At 39.8% G+C, this 21,167-nt stretch overlaps 2 protein-coding genes across 2 annotated transcripts in view; both read right to left on the bottom strand.

The window, feature by feature from the left end:
• Nucleotides 1-4,229: 4,229 nt before the first annotated feature.
• LOC137105073 (uncharacterized) overlaps nt 4,230-21,167 on the bottom strand; it is a 48,460-nt gene continuing 31,522 nt past the window's right edge. Inside the window, 6 exon segments of the mRNA XM_067487022.1 lie at nt 4,230-6,128; nt 6,273-6,445; nt 8,464-8,637; nt 10,614-10,787; nt 11,228-11,404; nt 12,843-13,019. Of these exon segments, the coding sequence (XP_067343123.1) occupies nt 6,274-6,445; nt 8,464-8,637; nt 10,614-10,787; nt 11,228-11,404; nt 12,843-13,019 (874 nt within the window). The 3' untranslated portion in view covers nt 4,230-6,128; nt 6,273.
• Nucleotides 15,223-19,373, bottom strand: LOC137104410 (protein NLRC3-like). Its single transcript, XM_067485559.1, has 5 exons — nt 18,900-19,373; nt 18,138-18,255; nt 17,495-17,614; nt 17,108-17,343; nt 15,223-17,012 (listed from the first exon to the last, which is right to left on the bottom strand). The coding sequence occupies exons 2-5, from the start codon at nt 18,239-18,241 to the stop codon at nt 15,223-15,225; spliced, it is 2,250 nt and encodes a 749-aa protein (XP_067341660.1). The 5' UTR covers nt 18,242-18,255; nt 18,900-19,373.

The following is a 21,167-nucleotide window of genomic DNA, read 5'->3' as shown; positions in this document are numbered from 1 at the left end:
AAACTGTTGATCACGTAGTGTTTTCTTTACCCCACGATCTGTGTTTGAAGCGTCCAACACCTTGGAGGAACATCTGGGCCTCCTCCCGCTGCATGCACAACCTCTACATTTGGATGTGTTCTAAATCTAGGATATATTAGCAAATGAAAACAGGCTAAACTGAGAAAGAGTCAATCCTATAATCAAATGTCATGTGACACACTCTTCATTAAAATCTAGATGTTGTACATGCAGCAGGAGGAGGCCCAGATGTGTGTCAGACAAAATTTGAGGATGCTTTGGAATAAGAATCTCTAAGACCTTATCAGTACATGTTGCATGTTTCTATCCACAAAATAGGACACGTGCACGTACTGAGTGGACTCAGTGGATAAGAATAAAGTTGATCTGAAATATCTAGATAACAAAATTGTGTTAAATCTCCAAAGTGACCTTTCTAGATCAGATCTATGTCTTTATTACATAGCTATTGTCTAAAAACAGGGTTAACAGGTCACTGGGCCATGTTGTGTGCTACGTATCAGAAATCTGAAGGTTGTGCATGTGGTAGGAGAAGGTCCTTATGAAAAAACTGTTGCTTTGACATATTTCCTACATAACATGTCAAAAGCTATTATACCTTGTTGTTTTTTTTACCATAATGCATGTTTTCTATTCCAAATCTAAGGGCTGTACATGTAGTGGGAGGAGGCTTAGATATAAATAAAAGTGGTTTGAAAAATAAAAAACCTTTTGGGGAATAAAACGCTGTAACACCTTATAAGTGCATGTAACCTAATTTTATATCAAAACCAAATCATCTGCATGTAATGAGTAGGCTCAAGTGATTTTGCAGCTGATTTGAAAGATTTAGGAAACAACACAAAGAAAGAGGGAAATGAGGGTAATGAGAAAAACATGTATTAACCCTGTTGCCCACGCTGCTGCACTTTAGAGAAGTGCGTGCACACGTCTGTCATTTCCCTGTGAGGCATCAGTTGGTGCAAAACTTGAAATAACTACACTTCAAACACGGATCACGGAGTAAAGAAAACACGTGCTTGACAGAAACAATTTTATCCAGAATGCACAAAAAATCTGGTGGAGATGAGTTTTCTCCATTACATTTTATTGAGAATGAACTTAACAAATGTCTAAATATCCAAAGTTAAACCGTCTACACCACGGTAGCACATGGTTGGTCACTTCCTGTCTGTTTGACCGTGTTGGACCGTAGTTAAAGCCACTTTCTCTGTAGAAGTGCATGTGTGTGTCAGTGTGAAGAGATTAGCAGCAGCTTTGTCACTCAGAGCTCAGCAGCATCAGGAAGACGTTCAGAGGGAACCTGGAGTGTAGGAACAGGAGAATCCTAGAGGAAAAGCTGTTTCCAGCTTCTTAGGGATCCTCATGGTTGCTGGAAATAAGCGTATCCATGCATCTGGTTACTGATGCTGATTTGACCAAATATGTTTTTACAAAAACACAATCAATAGTTTTCAGTTGCGAATGCAAATGAAATACTGCCAGTTTAGGCTGTAGATGTGTCTGCAGACATTTTTGTTAAATTGTCCAATGCTGAATAATCAGAAATGTCAGACTGGGCTGATTAATTGGCCACAACTAGCACATGAACACTGAATCTTTAGGTTGTTGAGAGTTATTACAGTGTGATACTTCTCAATTTACATAAACAATCTTTGACACAGGCAGCAGTTGTTGAAGCCTGTTTCTCCAACAATGTGCAAAGAGCAAACTCACATTATGTTGAATTTATCCTGACATTAGTTCAAATGATGGAATGAACCTCACTGAAAGGTGATCTGAGCTGCTATTTTACATCATAAGCTGGAGTATTCTACAGATGTGGTAAAGCAAGAGGAAATATTCTTTTGGTTAATTGTTCATTGATGCTGTTGTTCTCTTGGACACATTAAAAAACAGATGACGAAATATACTTGGCGGCCACCCAGATATATTGTATGTGTGGGAAACACCGTTGCTGCTTTCACACTACAGAATTTCAAGTCGTAAATATTAAACATATTTGATATTTACAGTTTGAAATTCCTGTGACCCTTGGCCATTCAGAAACATTTGTAAGCCCCTCATTCTAGATGATACTTTAGCCTTATGATTGTACAATTCTTCCCTAATGTTGTCAGTTTTTTCTTTTACTATCTTATATCTGTTTTTCATGGTATTGTATCGAAGTTGGAAATTCCAGTATTGTGACATCCTTAGCACATTAAGTTTTATACATCTCACTATCTCAAGACAGCTAACTCTTTTTTCTTATCTGCTACTTTACAAACGGAGCAAAACAAAGAGGCACAAGCATCATTGCAATTGGGACAGTGGGAAAGTCTTCCCAACACCATCAGCACTGAAGATTCCAAACACTGGAGAGAAACCTTATTGTTGTGAACAGTGTGGAAAAGCTTTCACAAGGGACATCCATCTAAAAAATCACCAGCAAGTTCACACTGGAGAGAAACCTTATTGGTGTGATCAGTGTGGAAAAACTTTCTCTCATAAAGGCAATTTAGAAAGACACAAACGCGTTCACACTGGAGAGAAACCTTATTGGTGTGATCAGTGTGGAAAAGCTTTCACAAGGGACAGCAGTCTAAAAAATCACCAGCGTGTTCATCTTAATCAAGTGATCAGTGCTGAAAAGCTAAAATTGGCAATTTAGGTACCAGTGTCAACAATGTAAAGCTGTGACCAATGTGGTTGAGATTTGTTTGCATCATGTCATTTATAAATCAAACACCTGGGAGAGTAAAGATTTAACAAACACATAATCAGACTCAGTAACAGACATATTTCTGAAAGGATCAGAGATACGACTGCATTTGTGAAAAGCCTCAGATTTACACCAAAATATGTAAAAATGTTTTCTATTGACTTTCATATCAAAGACTAATATTTTGCAATTTTCCTGCTCCTTTTTTGTGTTGTGTTCTTTGTGTGCATCTACGCATCATTTCCTGCCAACATATAATTGCCTGTGATCCCCCTCGAGGCAGCAACAGTTTCAGATGCCAACGTGTTAAATGCACCAGGAAGTTTATCTCCAATGTGTTTCAGAATCTGCTGTAAACATGCAGCTTGTGTCAAATATACTGGAAGTACAGACATGAACCTTGTTCCTCATGTACAAATTAAATCAGAGGAAAGATGCTGACGGTGTTAACTGTGCTAATTGTGTTTGTTAGGGTTTGTTCAAAGTAATTTAGTAATTGTTTCCAACATTAAATGTAATGTTTGCTTGTGTGTGTAATGTAATTGTTTATGTAACGTGTGTTTGTGATGTGTCTGTACTGATGATGTCATTAGTGACACCATATAGCTTTGATATTTTGCCTTTGATAGATGCCTTTGTAGTTTACCTTTAAGTTTGTTGACCAGTGGTCAAGGAAACAATACAATGCTATATTATCATTATGTGATGAATTGCATTTCATTTTGTTCTATACTTGTAAGGAGTTGTTTTTCTGCTTAGAACTCTATCTGCTTAGCAACAAGTTATTTTAATCTAAATAAGAAGTATTGTATATGCACAAAGTGTCCAGTCATATGAAGGCACACTCGTGTCTGCTTTGATCTCTGTTTCCAATAAATAGTGTGAACAAGGAAGAGCCCGGTGGAGTTGGCTGAGTTCGGGTGGAGTGTTACGTCACTAAGACCCAAGTTGATCAAGTTAAACTGCAAAGTCAACTCTTGTGTGTTATTTCACTGCTGTTGAACTGTGTCTCCAGGTGTAATCAGCACTGTTGTGGTTGTTTGAACCCAACAGTGTTAGTATGAGGAGCTACGTTCAGAGCACATTAGCTAACTCCACCCAGTCAAATGCAATAAGTGAAGCTATGAGCTAACTTTGTTTCATTTACGAGGACGTTCACCTGTATAGTGAAAATGTGGGACTTGTACAATTGATCCTGACTCTGGAACTGAGGTCCACAAAAACAAGTCTGCAGTGAAAATACAATCCCAGCACTGTGATAAACTGAAGCAACAGGTTGACACAGCAGGCAACTGTTGAAGTTCAGATGATCAATAGTTTGTTTCCAAATGGTTTGTGTTGCATTATTGGATAATAATTATTGATGTGTGAACATCACTAATGCTGGAGCTGATTTGAACTTTATGTACTGACAGCAGATCATCCATAATAACACATGATTTAGTAGCTGGTTCTATTTTGGACAGAGAATCTGCATCTGCAAAGTAAAGCTGTCAGATAAATGTAGCAGAGGAAAAAGTACAATGTTTATCTCTGGATTCTAGTTGAGGGAAATGGAAAGTACAACAAAACTGTAGTTACATATAGTACTTGGGTGAAAGTACTTGATTCCTGTCAAACTGGAGCTAAAGTAAAGTTGAATATCAGCTGAATCCAATCAACTCTGAATTCCACTGAATTGTATTGTTACAACTGTCTCTTTGTTTTTCTACTGAATCACACGTTTGATTCATTTCCTGACAAATATATTTGAACACATTCCTAATAAATGAGCATTAGCTCCAGGCAGATAGGAACAGTCTGTATCACCCACTTGTACCCACCTTAACACCACACTGAGTTTCCTCCATTACATTTGGAATTTTCAGCTTTTTTAGATTTGGATCCAAAATCTTCACTGTGTTTGTGTGTTGAACAGAATCAGGAATTATTTCAAGTAAAATCAATAAAAGTCAAAAAGAAAACCCACTGTGTGCTGATTCTTCCTGTATGTATATCTACATGTACAGACCATTAGAAATACATACACCAACATAAATATAGACAAAAAGCACATGTAGAAAAACTGTAAAACACAAAGTTTCCTCTCATGGATCTATATATGGATCTATCTCTGTTTTCATCCACCAGTCACCATTTTCTGTTGGAATTAAACCTTCACACTGAAAGTTTCACTTTCAACATTTCCATTCTCACTTTGCTTTTAATCCAATCTTTGTTCAAACTTGAAAAATGTTTCAATTTTCTCAATGTGAGAAAAAAGTCTAAATGTTTTTCCATCATAATGATGATGATGTTCAGATTTTGTCCTTTATTATTGTCTCTTAAATCTCTCAACATTACAGTCAGTGAACATTTGATTCTCTTCCCACCACCCCTGCATGGATCCTGATTGATTGATTGATTGATGCTCCTACAATGAACAGGGTATTTGTTTAGTTTTCATATCATCGTTGTGGTTTCTTGGACTTCGACAGTTACCAGATGCCAGTTTGTGACTGAGGAATGGTTGAGTAAATATTGTTCCACCATTTGGACCTTTCAAGTTACCTGAGGATTCACATTTAGAAACCATTAGATTTAGTTTTCTTGTCTTTGTCAAACAGGTCACAGTATGAGCTGTTGTGTTCAAGTCTGTTGTGCTGTTGACATGTTTCCCCTTAATACTTTAACCTTATTCTAACTCAAACAGTTCAGGAAATAGACTTGACCTTTTTGTTTGTTTTGTCCAGTTTTTTCTAGTTTATTTCTATCAGCTGTTGTAATAAACAGGTTTAATTTGAAATTCATCATTTCAGAGTAAACTGCTGCTTCTTTAATGGTTGATTAGATTATTGATTTAACCTCATGTCTGACTCTTTATCTTCACTCTAAACACTGAGCTGAGGTGTTCAGTAGCTGATTTATTTGACTTTTTCATTTCACCATAATCCAGTCTGCGTGACGTCCTGCGTTTTGGTAGAATCCATATTCTACATGTTCACATAAATTCAGTCAGGTTTGTCTTTTCTTTGCTGTGTTTCTGTTAAAGCTGAAATAAAAGAATCAGTAAAGTAGAAGCAGAAGCCTGGAGGCCTGCAGGTTAAATGCAAGAAGATTAAATCTAATGAGCACTGGGCTCCAGGTAATGTGGGAGGAAGGGGGAGGTTGTGTCAAGTCATTAGTTTACTAATGACAACTGTGTCTGTGTCTGACAGTGGAGCTGTTCTCAGAGCAGTTCAGACTGCAGCACTGAGAGTCATCTCCACTTCTTCTGAGTCCTCTGTCAGTCACTGCTGGATGAAGCTCTCCTCTCCACTCTACCTCCCAGTAACATGGTCCAGTCAGAGCCTCTCTGCACACAACATGCTGCTGCTGCTGCAACATCTGGATCATCAGGACACATAGAGATCATCACTTTCACCTGTAGAGAGAATGAGAGAGAACGGAGGAGATCAATGATGTTTCCACAGCTTTACAGGAAATACTGGATCTTTGCTTTGATACTAACTGGGTTTAGTACAATACTGCTGAAAGCAGCATGGACTGACTCCAACCCTCTACTGACCTCAGAGTCTGCAGTCTACAGTGTGGACCACAAAATCAGACAGAAGCTTCACTGCTGAATCCCGTAGTTGCCAGTTTTCTCTAAGGTCCAGTTGTCTCAGATGGGAGGGGTTGGACTTCAGAGCTGAGACCAGAGAATCACAGCTGGTCTCTGACAAACTGCAGCAACTCAAACTGAATACATAAAAAACAAAACAAAAAAACTTTGGGTTGTTTTCATAACCAAGGTTCACTGAGTAGCATGAGTAAATGTCTCACATTGAGAAAGACTTCAGTGGGATCTCATCAGAAGCTCCTACGCACCCTGCCAGGATTTGGCTGGGACCAAGCATGTCAGTATCAAAGAGAGATAAGCCTTTCCCCTATAAAAAGGGGGTGACATTTTGAATGATGTATAAGCCATCATTCCGGGTGGAGCCTCCACTCTGCATAAAGACTTGCCCTGGACAGTAGATCTGCAACGACGACCCCACTGGTGCCTCTGGGGCTTAGCGAGAGGCCAACGGGGGAGAACTAGATGCTCTTAAAATGTCCCCTGAAAGGCAAATCTGAGATACTTCCTGTGCAGCGGGCATTATGGAATGTGAAAATACGTGTCCTAGAGGTCGGCTGTCGTGAACCAATCGCCTGGGGACAGAAAGCGCAGCAGAGAGGCATGCATAGGGAAGCCTGTATTTTCTCAGATGGACATTCAAAGGCCTGAGATCTAAAATCGCCCACACGCCACGTCCCCCTGTCTTTGGCATCAGGAAATATCTTGAATAGTAACCACTCTGTGTTTGGGAGGGAGAATTCTGATTGCTCTTTTCTCCAGCAGAGCACAGATTTCTTCTCGTAAGATGCCCATTACTGAATTACAGCCTTGAATTACAGCCTTGAACTGTGGGGGAGTTACAGCAAACTGAAGCCTGTATCCCTTGCTTAATGTTCTCATAACCCACTCTGAGTCTGTGCATTTTGCCCAGCTGGCTGTTCTCAGGATATTGAGCTTGGCAGCTGCGCGTTTGCACACCTCCTGCAAGTCCATATTCTGTTTAGGGGAGGAGGCATCTCCATCCTCCTACAGGCCCACCCTCGGTGCCTAGGTTTTGCCACCAGACCTGGAAGTGCCAGTGAGGAGTCATCATCATCCTTGTCGGACATGACAAGCTCTAACCAACTATTTAATTCTTTATCCATCCATCCTTCAAACAGACACTGAGGCGGGCCAGTCGAACTCAGACCAGATTCAGCACTGGGGACTGCCATCTGGACTAGGTCCAACAGCTCCAGGGATGCCTGGATAGAGGCCATCACTGGGTCACTGCCAGACACATTTTTCTGAGGAGCCAGTTGGCCAGTGTAAGCACTCCTCTGATGACTCAAGGCCAATATGGGCATGTTTCAGCCCAACACATCACGCACAACAGGTGGGTATCCCAGTTAGATATTTTATTGCCACACCGACTGTGTTTTCTCCACTGCCTTCACTGCAGTATTTGCTAGAAATCAGCTTGCCAACTGGGTGTGTTGCGACTTCCAGAATTTTAATGTTAACCAGTGGAGTAGCTAACGTTAGCTCGGGGAGTATTGCTACTCAACTGTAAGAAGTATTGCTACTTTTCACAGTCCAAGGCTTAAACTACTGTTTGGTGACAGACTAGTATAAGCAGATCTCTCAAGATAACGATCGCAGAGAACGCAGCACACGATAACTGAGTTTACGCTCATATCTTTGGCCAGTTAAGCTAGGTCCCGGAGAGACTGCTGGCTCGAGAGAGAGGTATAATGTAACTTCTGCTCATAGCGAGAAGAGGTTTTTTTAATGTCGCCTCATGCAGTGTCACCCCCTTTTGAAGGGGGAGTGCTTGTTGCTTTTTGACACTGACGTGCTTAATCCCAGCCAGTCCTGGCTGGCAGAGTGCCATAGCAGCTGATGAGGTCATGTTGAAGGCGTTCCCAATGTGAGACACGAAACGAATGCTATGAAAGAGAACCAAACTTCAGAGACACAGTTTAAGGTAAAAGTCTTTTGTAGTGGTTAAAAGCCTATTAACCAATGGTTTATGAACTAAAGCACTACAGAAGAAAACAGACTCATTAAGATTATCAGTGTGGATCCGAATAATTTCAGCCTTATGTCTGGAGTTTAGTGTCACCACAACTTTCATATCATATGAATCTCAGCACTGAACTCAGAAATGGAGTCTGACCTCAGAGTCTCTAGTCTACAGTGTGGACTCTCCAGAAAACCACACAGCAGCTTCACTCCTGAATCCTGCAGGTTGTTGAAACTCAGGTCCAGTTGTCTCAGATGGGAGGGGTTGGACTTCAGAGCTGAGACCAGAGAATCACAGCTGATCTCTGACAAACTGCAACGACTCAACCTAAATAAAGAATCAAAGATGTAGATCAAATCCTCAAGTACTCAGTCTTAATCCAGGGGTCTCCAAAACATTGCTTGCAAGCTACCGGCAGCTCGTGACAAATTCCCAAGCAGCTTGCCACAGGGTTAATGAATCCTACATAAATTTGAAAACTTAGTCAGATTTAAGCGGTCACTCAGCAAACCAATTTACATGTATATCCGATCAAATTTATAAGTCTCCCACCCCTTTCTTACACAGAAGGATTATTTGACATTTAGTTGTCAAGTTAGTTGTAAAGCCTGATGAGCCAATGGTGATCAGTGTTCCCAACTTAGTGCCTTTGTCACTGCATTTAGCGAGTATTCAGATCACTCTAGTGAGTATTTCAAAAAAGCGGCTAGCAACAAATCTAGTGACTTTTTCGACACTGCCATGAAAGCATGTATCATAGTCACTTTTCTCAACGAGAAGCAGGTGCTGCCGAAGGCCCTTCCCAAATCCAAAAGCAAACACAGAGCAGGAGAGGTTTAGAAAAAAAAGCTTATCCTGTTGTTTGGGTTTAAAAAGGTATGATAATACATTTTACAAAACATGAGCAGCTCTAAGCAATTTTCATATTGTAAAAGTAGCTCTCAGGGGAAAAAAGGTTGGAGACCCCTGTCCTAATCAATGGTGTTTTCTCTAAAATGAGTGACTTTGTCCTTTTTCGAATCATCAACATTCACCAACATTAGTTAGAATCTTCATGTGTGATACAGACTTTATATTACAAACTAATCATGGCATAAATTGTTTGGACTTTTTATTGTGCACCTTATAGTCATCAGTATTTATTGTTCCAGGTAACACAGAGGAAATCAATTTCCTACTACTTGTCACTAGACAGTTCTCTAATCGTTCTCTGTTTTTGTCCCCTCCCACTGTAACTGTTGCAGCAGATGGCAACTTCAACTGGACCCAGTGAAATAAAATTAGATTCTGTTGGCTAAAGTGCAAGTCAACCTTTTAACTTTGGTGGATTTTCACAGCAGTGAAATCAATACTGTGTTTGAGCACAGAGAAAACCCCATCAAATGCTTAGAAGGCAAACAGGACCTCAGTGATTTTGTCGGTCAGAGAGGCAGGAGCTTTTGTAATGCTACTAGCAGATCAGAATTTTCAGCTTTCTCCAACTTTCATCACATCATGTCACTTGTGGACCTCCTCTATGCTAGACTTAATCAGAAGGACATAGCTTCAGTCCACATCAAGGGAACCATTTAGCAGTTCCAACAGGAGATAGTAAAGATCAGGTAATAGCTCTATTTTACCCTCATTATTAATAAATATTAGTCAGGACAAGTTAAATGCATTAGCATTGCTAACATCAGCAAAGAGAATGGTAACTGAAGTGACTCGCTTTAAGCTGAACAGAGAGCAAAACTTATGTGATGCTACTGACCATAGTGTAACAACATGACACTTTGTTTTTTAGACTTGATTTTTTGTTGGTTTGTTTTTTATAACAAAAAACTGAAAAGGTAAAATCTGAATTTAGCAACAATGAATGTTTTGGCATTTGTAAATCTGCTGGGCATGTGATTTGTATTTAATCCTGTTTACTATTTTCTAATGTTTCATATGTTGTTGATTTTAAAGGCTTTTATGGTTTTGTTGGTGTTCACATTTGTAATATTGTTCATAAAAAGACCCTAAATTCAAAGTCACTGATTGATACCTTGTTGTTTGCTTTTGCATTGTTGAATTATCCTTTTTTCCTGCTCAAAATTGATTCTGAAACATTTTCTAAATACAAATACACCGTGAAGATTTCATTTCAAAGAACAAATATTCTTCCTGACATCACTGAAATTAAGTTAAGTCTGCTGATAAGAAAAGGCTAAATATGAAACTACAAACACTTCAAATGTGAGATATAAATGTACAGTTTGTGGTTTCAAATTTAACAATGAAGATAATTTCAGACCTACAGGACTATCAGTTAGTTAACAGACCTCAGAGTCTCCAGTCTACAATGTGGACTCTCCAGAAAACCACACAGCAGCTTCACTCCTGAATCCTGCAGCTTGTTGTGATTCAGGTCCAGTTGTCTCAGATGGGAGGGGTTGGACTTCAGAGCTGAGACCAGAGAATCACAGCTGATCTCTGACAAACAGCAGTCACTCAATCTGAAAAAAGAATCAAAGATGTAAGTTTAGAAACAAAGTTTTCTGATTGAAACAAGTAAAAACAACAAATTGGTTCTTCAAACCTGTTCCAAAACTTGTACCAAAGCAATTGAAATCTATGAAAAATATGCAATTTACATATTGAGACATCAGTCATCACAGCTCACTGCAAAAAATTAAAACCGAAAGAATCAAAAAGTTAGATTTTCTGTTTAATTTGTGACAAACCTTAATTGAATTAAACTAACTGGACTTTTTCTGCAGTTTAGAAAACTAAAAATATGAGTGGGTACTGAAGATTTAATAATTAAAAACAACATTTAAAAAACCATTTTAGTGACAAATCACTAATATGACTCAAACTGAAGAAATATGTTTTATTCTGATGATAAAATAAGAAAAAAATAAACTTTTAAACTTAATGACAGTTGTGAATTGACCTCAGAGTCTCCAGTCTACAGTGTGGACTCTCCAGAAAACCACACAGAAGCTCAAATCCTGAATCCTGAAGGTTTCTGTTGTGACTCAGGTCCAGTTCTCTCAGATGGGAGGGGTTGGACTTCAGAGCTGAGACCAGAGAATCACAGCTGATCTCTGACAAACTGCAGTGACTCAATCTGAATAAAGAATTAAAAATGTAAGTTTAGAAACAAAGTTCCTGTTTGAAACCATCAATGTTTCATCATCTGATCAGAGCTGAGATCAGGATTTTCTCTCAGGATTCTTCAACAATATGTTTCTGTCTTTCTTCTTCTTCATTTGGACATTCCATGTTTTCTTTGTGGAGATGAAGCCATTAATCTGATCATTAGTGAAATGTTAGTGTGAATTTCAAGCTTAGAGACGCAACCCAGTGATGAACCTAGATTTGATTCATTAACATGCAATCAAATAAAAGACATTTGAGAGCAAAACTTTAGTAGTGCAGTCCAAAAAGAGTAGCGCATTTGAAAATAATAAATTTACACCAGAACCATATGAAATAAAACCTTTTTCCATTAAAAAAATAAAGGATGTAAAACTTCTGTTTTGTTTGCAGTTTCCTGTTTTTGCTCTCTCTAGCATTCATTCAGCAGCAGCAGCTGTGTCCCTCAGCTATGTGCTAAAATTAGCAGCTAGCGGTTAGCAACAGCACTGCAGTGGTAAAAAGTAGATCAAACAGTAGAAGCACAATAGAAACAAATAAATCTAATAACATTACTATTTACATGGAGTTTGACAAGGCTGAGAATGGCTTAAGAGTTAGGAGTAAACTGATACATATGTGGCCAAAGGGAAAAAAAATGGGTGTGAATTTGACTTTACGCATATGATTTGACTAATATTAGCGTAACAGTTGCTGAAAAATGATGAAAATGATTGTAAAATAAATGGGAATTAAATTACCCCCCAGCCCTCCCACTGAGTTGTAACTTGAACTGCAAAGGTTTTTGAATCAGTTTTCTTGAATAACAAGAAAACTGTTGTTATTCAAGTGAACTGAAAACACAGTTCTCTTGAATAACAAGAAAACTGTGAACCGAGAGAAAAGTTGGGAGGAGGTAGAGCAAAAACAGGAAACTAAAAAGAAAATGTCAATTAGTTCTGGTGTCAATTTAAAAATTTTTAAATCTAAAAACTGTTTTTTATTTCAATATTTTGCCCAACTTATTGCACTACTGATGTTTTGCTCCCAAATGTCTTTTATTTGATTGCATGTTAAAGAATCAAATTTAGCTCCATAAGCCAGTCCGTCACAAACAGAGCAAGCAGTGAAGAAGAGAAAAGAGAAACTGACTTCACACATGCTTTAGTATCTACTCTGATGGAGGACGGAGCAAACTATTTCCCATATGATCTAAAGCTGTCAATCATCTCCTGTTGCACTTGATAGTAGTTGTGGAATGTTTGGAGGATTTCTTTCCTTTTCTCTGCACCTTCCAATCCCACTCTGCTGCTCCTCTCTACATTTATTCCAAACAGGATCAACTTTCTCTGCTTCTTGACACAGTTGGCAGTTGGATGCTTCTTCATTAGCTTCAGGTAATTGTGACTTCAATGAAAATAGAATCTGACCTCAGAATCTCCAGTCTACAGTGTGGACTCTCAAGAAAACCACACAGCAGCTTCACTCCTGAATCCTGCAGGTCTTTGTTGGAGTTCAGGTCCAGTTCTCTCAGATGGGAGGGGTTGGACTTCAGAGCTGAGACCAGAGAATCACAGCTGATCTCTGACAAACTGCAGTTCATTAATCTGAATAAAGAATCAAATATGTGGATCAAATCATTAGTAATCAATCAGATTTGTCCTAATCAATGGTGTTAGAGTGACTTTGTCCTTGTGTTATTGTGCATCACCATAATTTCAGCCTTTACAGACATCATCCAAATGAGCATCAGACTATGTGCAGCTTACGAAAGGTCCCTGAAATATGCAAACCTTCCAAAACAAAAGCCTAAGGAATCATTCATTCATCGCATTCATTCATTATATCATGGCCTTTTGAGACATGACATGATTTTCTGTTTTTTAAATAGTTGTAACTTTTTGTAAAATTAAACAAAAGGCTGAACTCCTAAAATAAGCAATTTATCCTGAATCCTCTAACTGAATCAAATTGTTGACCCTCCATAAAAGCATATTATTCATCATTACTGAACTCTGAGCAGCAATGACTTCATGACTTTCTTTAAGAATAAAACTATAGCTATTAGAGACAGAATTCACCAGATCCTCCCCCCAAATATTACAGATAGTTCTTCATGTACAGCAGTGCTAGAATCATCGGTAAAGCCCCAATCCCTCTTAGACTGCTTTTTACCCATAGACCTTGCTGAGCTAACTTTAACAAGGTCTTTTAGACCCTGTTCCAATTGCTGAAAGATCTTTTACTTTTAATAGACACATTTATATTTGGGATTAAAGAAACCACAACATGTTGGTTTTAATCTTATTTTCAATATTCCGACTCGTTCATGTTAATGATGAATCATCTATTTGCACAAACGTTAGGACCAATAATTTTCACTCAAACGTTACGTAACTTTCCACTGCTATGCTGAGGACACCCAACTATATTTACGTGTGAAACTAGAACCCATTAATCAAGCTTCAAGCAAGCCTAAAAGACAAAAGGCCTGGTTGTCCCATAATTTCCTGCTTCTAAATTTAGACAAAAACTGAAGTCATAGTATTTGGGCCCAAAATTCTCAGAAATATTTTATCCAACCATATCGTTACTCTAGATGGAATAAGTCTGGCCTCCAGTGCTGCTGTGAGGAACCTTGGAGTTATGTTTGACCAGGATTTGTCTTTTACCTCACATTTAAAACAAATCTCTAAAACAGCCTTCTTCCACCTACTGAACATTGCCAAAATTGGGAGCATCCTGTCTCAAAGTGATGCTAGAAACTAGTCCATGCATTGGTTACTTCTAGGTTGGACTGCTGTAATTCCCTACTTTTGGGGTGTCCTAATAACTTTCTAAAAAGTCTTCAATTAATCCAAAATGCTGCAGCAAGAGTGCTAACTGAAATTAGCAGTTAACATTTAATTAGCTTGTCTCCATTGGTTTCCCATAAAATCCTTTCATTTATTCAGCTTCATTAACTTTTCATTTGTTCACAGATCTGTCACAAACATCTGTTTTATAACAAATATTTTCTCTTTTGATTTGAAATAAAATTTAAAGTGAAAAGGGTTAAAGTATTTCTACTGGTAAACTGACCTGAGAGACTCCAGTCTACATTTTGAACTCTTCAGTCCAGCAGACAACAGTGTCACCCCTGAATCCTGCAGATAGTTTCTACTCAGGTCCAGTTCTCTCAGATGGGAGGGGTTGGACTTCAAAGCTGAGGCCACAACTTCCCAGTGACTCTCTGAAAGTTCACAGTCATAAAGTCTGTGGTGACAGGAGATATTAAATTTAAAACATAAAATATTTATCTAATTTAAAATATGTTAAAATCGTGTAATTTTATAATCTCCATTTTAGTCACAAAGCAAATTAACACGAGCGGCTGTAGTTTGTCTGTTGCTAACTGTCTCTGGTTTCAGCAGCTAGGGACTGAACCGCTGACCCAGTGGTTGTTGACCAACCTGCTCTACCTCTTTAGCCACAGCCCACCTCTTATAAATGCTGTATAAAACATAAAAATGCACAGAACAGTTTTTACTATAAAACAGATCAGAAAATGAGAAAAACAAACCTATAAAAGCAAAAATGTCATTAAAGCTTCAGGCCTCCTCTCACTCTCCAAGATCTTGTTGAATTGAATTGAACTGAATTAAATTGAAGCAACATGTCCATTGAAACCATCACCAATCACCACTCTCACCTTTGGGGATCCTCTGAATAATTTCATCTAACTCACTCCAGAATTTCTCCTTCTCTTCTAACTCATATCCTACCCTTTATATTTAAGTTACTTTATAATATCAATGGTCACATCTGGACTTACTGAGCCTTTCTGCAGTTCCTCACAGCTGGGATCAGTCTCCGTCGACCCTCCCCTGATGTGTTGTACGACTTTAGGTCCAACTCATCCAGAACCTCCTCTGACATCTGCAGCATGTAGGCCAGAGCTGAGCAGTGGATCTCAGAGAGTTTCTTCTCTGATCTGTTCTCTGACTTCAGGAACTCTTGGATCTCCTGATGTACTGAGTGGTCCTTCATCTCCATCAGACAGTGGAAGATGTTGATGCTTCTGTCAGGAGAGATTTTAAAACTGCTCATCTTCTTAAGGTTGTTGATGAGTCTCTCGATGATTTCTGGACTGTTGTTTGTCTGAACCAGCAGACCTCCTAAGAGTCTTTGGTTGGACTCCAGAGAGAGGCCATGAAGGAAGCGGACAAACAGGTCCAGGTGGCCATTTTTACTTTGGAGGCATTTCTCCATAGATCTCTTCAGGAAATCATTGAGAGATGAGTTACTGTCTTTTTCCAGGAAGTCCTTCAGTACCTTTCTCTTCCTGTTGGTGAAACAGCGGAAGAAGTAAACTGCAGCCAGAAACTCCTGGATGCTCAGATGAACAAAGCAGTAGACTGTTTTCTGGAAGATCACACTCTCTCTTTTGAAGATCTCTGTACAAACTCCTGAGTACACCAAGGCCTCTGTGACATCAAGACCACAGTGCTCCAGGTCTTCTTGGTAGAACATGATGTTTCCTTTCTCCAGATGTTCAAACGCCAGCCTCCCCAGCTTCACAAGAACTTCCCTGTCAGCCTCCATCAGCTCCTGTGGACTGGTCTCATGTCCCTCATCATACTTGTTCTTCTTCCTCTTGGTCTGAACCAGCAGGAAGTGTGAGTACATGTCAGTCAGGGTCTTGGGCAGCTCTCCTCTCTGCTCTGTAGTCAACATGTGCTCCAGAACTGTAGCAGTGATCCAGCAGAAGACTGGGATTTGACACATGATGTGGAGGCTCCTGGATGTCTTGATGTGGGAGATGATTCTGCTGGACAGCTCTTCATCACTGAACCTCCTCCTGAAGTACTCGTCCTTCTGGGTGTCAGTGAAGCCTCGTACTTCTGTTACCCTGTCCACACATGTAGGAGGGATCTGATTGGCTGCTGCAGGTCTGGAAGTTATCCAGACCAGAGCCGAGGGAAGCAGATTCCCCTTGATGAGGTTTGTCAACAGCACGTTGACTGATGACTTCTGTGTGACATCAGACACAACCTCACTGTTGTTGAAATCCAGTGAAAGTCTGCTTTCATCCAGGCCGTCAAAGATGAACAAAAGTTTACAGACAGCCAGCTGCTCTGCTGTGACCTTCTGTAATGTTGGATGGAAAACATGGAGCAGCGTGAGAAGACTGTACTGCTCATCTTTGATCAAGTTCAGCTCCCTGAACGAGAGCAGAACCAGGACACTGACATCTTGGTTTTCCAAGTCCTCTGCCCAGTCCAGACTGAACTTCTGCACTGAGAAGGTTTTTCCAACACCAGCGACGCCGTTGGTCAGAACCACTCTGATGTGTCTCTGTTGGTCAGGTAAGGCTTTAAAGATGTCGTGGACCTTGATTGGAGTGTCATGGAGGGTCTTCATCTTGGAAGCTGTCTCAAGCTGCCTCACCTCATGTTGGGTATTAACCTCTTCACTCTGTCCCTCTGTGATGTAGAGCTCAGTGTAGATCCTGTTGAGGAGGGTTCCACTTCCTGTTTCATCACTTCCTTCAGTCACACATTCACATCTCCTCCTCAGACTGATCTTATGTTCATCTAAAACCTCCTGCAGACCAACATCTGTAAAAAATTACAAATAAATGTAGGATTAAGAAAGGAAACTGATCGGTCATTACTGTAATTTCTAAGTAAGGCAGGCCAATGTTCAGTCTTACTTTGTACAGTTCTGGTCTGACTGCCTGTCTGCAGTCCAGGTTTTGTTCTGTATCTTTTACCATACTGGGGACAGGAGGAGTCTCCTGATGTACCAGACTGGTCCCAGTTTGAGATGATGCACTGTCTGCACAACCAATGTCCACAGCCGGTAGAGACTGGATCCTTCAGGACGTCCTGACACAAAGCACAGCAGGACAGCTGCTCTTCCAAAGAAACATGAGTCCTGCTATTCTTTCTGTAGAGATTAATTAAATTACTATTTGTTAGAAAAGGCATTTAGTTGGTTTACCCTACTTTACTTGATATAGTGTGAATATACCGTCTTGTGCACCTGTGAACACAATGTATCACAATCAGGTGAGCAGGAAGTAGAAACCGTCTCTTACTTAGTGTCTGAGGGTCCAGGTTCAGGACTAAAGTACGGAGGTGTATCTTTGGACCAGTCACTCTTCATAGACAGACAGCTGGATACTGGAGAATCTGCTCTCTGTCTGTGGTCCTGACCTCTGCCAACGCAAAGATTATTTAATCACAACATGTCAACTCAAGATTTCTGCTGTATGTCTGTGTTGGGGACAATTTTCTTTTCCCAGTTTCTGCCAAGAGAAATTTGGGATTTTAGAACTTGCAAAACACAGGAAGCTGATTGGAAATGGTCTGTTCTTCTTAGGACTCATTGATGTAATAATAAATAAAAAATATTATATAAAAATATTTGATATTAAAGAACTGAATTATCCAACTGGAGGAGGCCAGGAGGACAAATGTTTCTGCAACAATGGGAGAGTTTCCAATGTCATAACCTCATATGTGCAAATAAAACATTCAAAAAAGACAATCAGTGTCCCTGACTCAATATGTGATGTACAACTAGTAATTGGTAGATGTAGGATGTGGACATACGTCTTCATAAAAGGTACATAGGAGAGGAAAAGGTATATGCAGGTTCAAAAGCTGCAGCAACGTGGAAAATCTTAGATTTTGAATGTTTCATAAGAATTTTGTTAGAATGAACAAACAGTGTCTGACTTTGTGTCCGATGGTCCAGGTTCATCACTGAAGGACCTGTCCCTCTTCAGAGACAGACAGGTGGACTCTGCAGACTCTGCTCTGTCCTCCTCACACATACTCATCTTCTGGCCTCAGTCTGAGAGGTAAAGCAGAAAAGCTTTCATTGTGATCATGTGCAAACACTTTGTAGTGAGTGTGTGTCTTACTTGAGCTGCTAAGCTAAGACTTTTGTTAAGTCAGGGGGGAGAAAGGGGCCCCCTTTTTTACACATGGACCAGATATATGTACAACATTCAATTGCAATTCATAACCAGTAAGTTGTAGTATATACTGTACTTTTCAACAGTGATTCCTTTTTCCCATGTTTGAGCAAGTACTGAATACCCATTATAAACTGGTTCTTATTGCTCCTAAAATAGTTATTTTGAGTACTTCTAAAATACTCTCTATAAACTATTTCCAGGCTTTATATTGACCTTACTTTCGGTATTGTAACACTCTCATTCACTGATACAGCTGATTCCGGGGGGGGGGGCGGGGGCGGTTGTGTCCATGTGCGGCTGGCATATGCTGGGTTCCGCCTTGATTGTGTCCTAACACCAAACCGGGAGGGTTAAGGTTTAATGTTGCTGGCACAAGGGTCCTCAGCACAGAATCCAGCGGTCCTGATCCCTTTACTTGGTTGGCTCACCCTCAGACTTAGTCCTCAAAAACCTGGCCTCTAATTTTCAGGTTGCCCACTACTTGACAAACGGTACTGTACTCACTCTGTAAACGTACATTTAAACGTGAAGACTCACAGACGACCACGTCTTTTAGTTCAGCTCCAGTCCACCAACTCCACTTCCTTAGCTTAGCTTCCCGGTTCACTCTGTAACGTTAGCTGTTAGCTGTTAGCTGACAGTAGTTACCAGTCATCTGTTACTCACCCACTCGGTAAATTGCCTGTGCGGACGGTGCCGATGTACGAGCCGACAATCCGGCGAATCATTAACGTTTGTGTGGCGTTTATCCAAGTTTACCTCGACAAACCTTCACAGACTTCCTGGTCTGGCTGTGTCGCTGCGCCCTGTGCTTTGGCTGGCAGGAGTTATTCTGCAGTTTAAGGTTGGGTCTCTAGGAAATCAGGTGATGAGACAGCATGTGTTTATCTTTGTGTTTACACATTTTTTTAATTCAGCATCCTAAATGATCCTCTCATCGCTGAACAGCTCAAACTGAAACGTGTTACTGGGTTCAACTGATTCTCTTCACTGTTTTACTAACAAACTCGGGTTAGCGCCGCTGTGGGGCAGTCAATGACAAAAACTGACACACTGTGAGATACTCGGTAAATGATTATGTTAAGTTCTCTATACCTTTGGGAACCATGGTCAGTCCATAATTGTTCCAAATCCACAGAAAGTCCTTCAGGTGTAACAGGAAAAAACAAAGAAATGATTCATTTGTCATGTTAGAAAGAGACTTCACTGCTGAACAGTTGATCCACCAACAGGATTCTGTTTTCTAACCTGTTGTAGAAAAACAATGAGAGCGCAATTTATCTGGAAAATAGTTGAATTTTGCCATTGTGATTTAAACTTTAGGCCTAGAAATCATAATATTGAGTATAATTTTAAAGACACAGGAATAACGACAGCAACAACATCCCCTTTGATGTGTAAAGTTTATAATTAGACTTATACATTTGACAGAGGCAGCAAAGTAACTATAAATTATGGACTCAGATGAGAGGCAAAGAAAAACAAATACCAAACTTTAGTGTTCACATTATATAAAAAAACACCTTCTTACTAAACATTAAATGATGAAAGAAAAGCTTATATTCTAACATATAGAGTAAGATCTACATAACAGGACTGCTGGAGCTGTGTAAGTGACACTTTTTGGATAAATCCTACATTCAAACTCAAAGTCTTCATACATGTCCATAATTCCCATTTCATTTACTTCACAGAATTACAGAGAAGCTTTGACGAAGTGATGGTCTTGGTGGCTGGATGGATTTGAAAGACCAACCACCACCGTGGTCAATCATCCTGGAGTTCTGAGAAAGAGAAGCGGTGTTTTTGATTGATCAAAAGCAGTTTTTTAAGTTCTTCAGCCATTACAGTACATACACTAACAGATGGTTATGAGCTTCCTGCTGTACAGATAAGGTAGTGATTTATGCTGTGTCTGACCAGCATGTTTCCTCTTCACACATAGTATTCAACTATTATCCACAGTTTCTTGGTTCCCAGGAGGTTTCTCAATATCAGCATGTTCAACTCCTGACCCCATTCTTCCTATTCTTGTCTTGTTAACCCAACGCAACATCGATGTTACCTGTTGTCTGGCAGGCGTCCTGTAGTGTGCAGAGCAGTTTGCAGACTTAGTTCAGTTCCAAGGTCAAATGTGGAAATTAAAATGGTGTGCAGGGCATGGTGAGCTCAGGCCGGACTGCAGTACTCCTCTCTCCCAGCAATGCTAAAAGTTCTATCTAACAATGTAAAAACAAATGTTAACAAAGACATATGAAGTAAGCAAAGAAAGACAGAGGTCCATAAAACGTGAAGGAACATACCATCATGTGATCACATGGTGCAGTGGCATCACTGTAATGTGTTTGGTACAGTTGGTCCTTTGTCATCTTCACACATATCCAGGACAACTTTTCCAGATCACACTATCCCAGTTCCATCCCAGAAAACTGTCAAAATATTAAGTAGTAAAGACAACAAATACAACATTTGAACTGTGCTTTTACTGCCAACTGACCTTAAGGACCATAAAGAAGTTAGGTGGTAGACCAATAGTAACAATTTGTCTGTAAATCCTGTCAGTAAATCAGACTAGAGTGAGTTTGTGCCTGGTTTTAGTTGACAGAAAGCCCACATCAGGACTGAGGTGTTAGAATTGATCAAGAACGTGATTTGAGATCAATGCTTCTGACAATACCAGAGAAAACTACATAAGTGGTGAATGAGCAGACTCATTAAGCTGTACAACGATGGGTGTTGTCCACTAGGTCCATAACCACCTTGTCTGTCCAGGATTATCTAGAGA

The sequence above is a fragment of the Channa argus genome, chromosome 19 (genome assembly GCF_033026475.1).
Source record: "Channa argus isolate prfri chromosome 19, Channa argus male v1.0, whole genome shotgun sequence".
Taxonomy (NCBI): domain Eukaryota; kingdom Metazoa; phylum Chordata; class Actinopteri; order Anabantiformes; family Channidae; genus Channa; species Channa argus.
Note: the sequence above shows the minus strand (reverse complement) of the source record. Positions and strands in the feature narration are given on the sequence as shown.

What these genes read in the sequence shown, in the direction of transcription:
- LOC137104410 (XM_067485559.1), bottom strand. Translation starts at nt 18,241, where the DNA reads ATGAGTATGTGTGAGGAGGACAGAGCAGAGTCTGCAGAGTCCACCTGT. An exon ending in CCTGGACCATCGGACACAAA is followed by an intron (nt 17,615 to 18,137) that starts GTCAGACACTGT and finishes TTGCGTTGGCAG; the next exon opens with AGGTCAGGACCACAGACAGA. An exon ending in TCAGACCAGAACTGTACAAA is followed by an intron (nt 17,013 to 17,107) that starts GTAAGACTGAAC and finishes AATTTTTTACAG; the next exon opens with ATGTTGGTCTGCAGGAGGTT.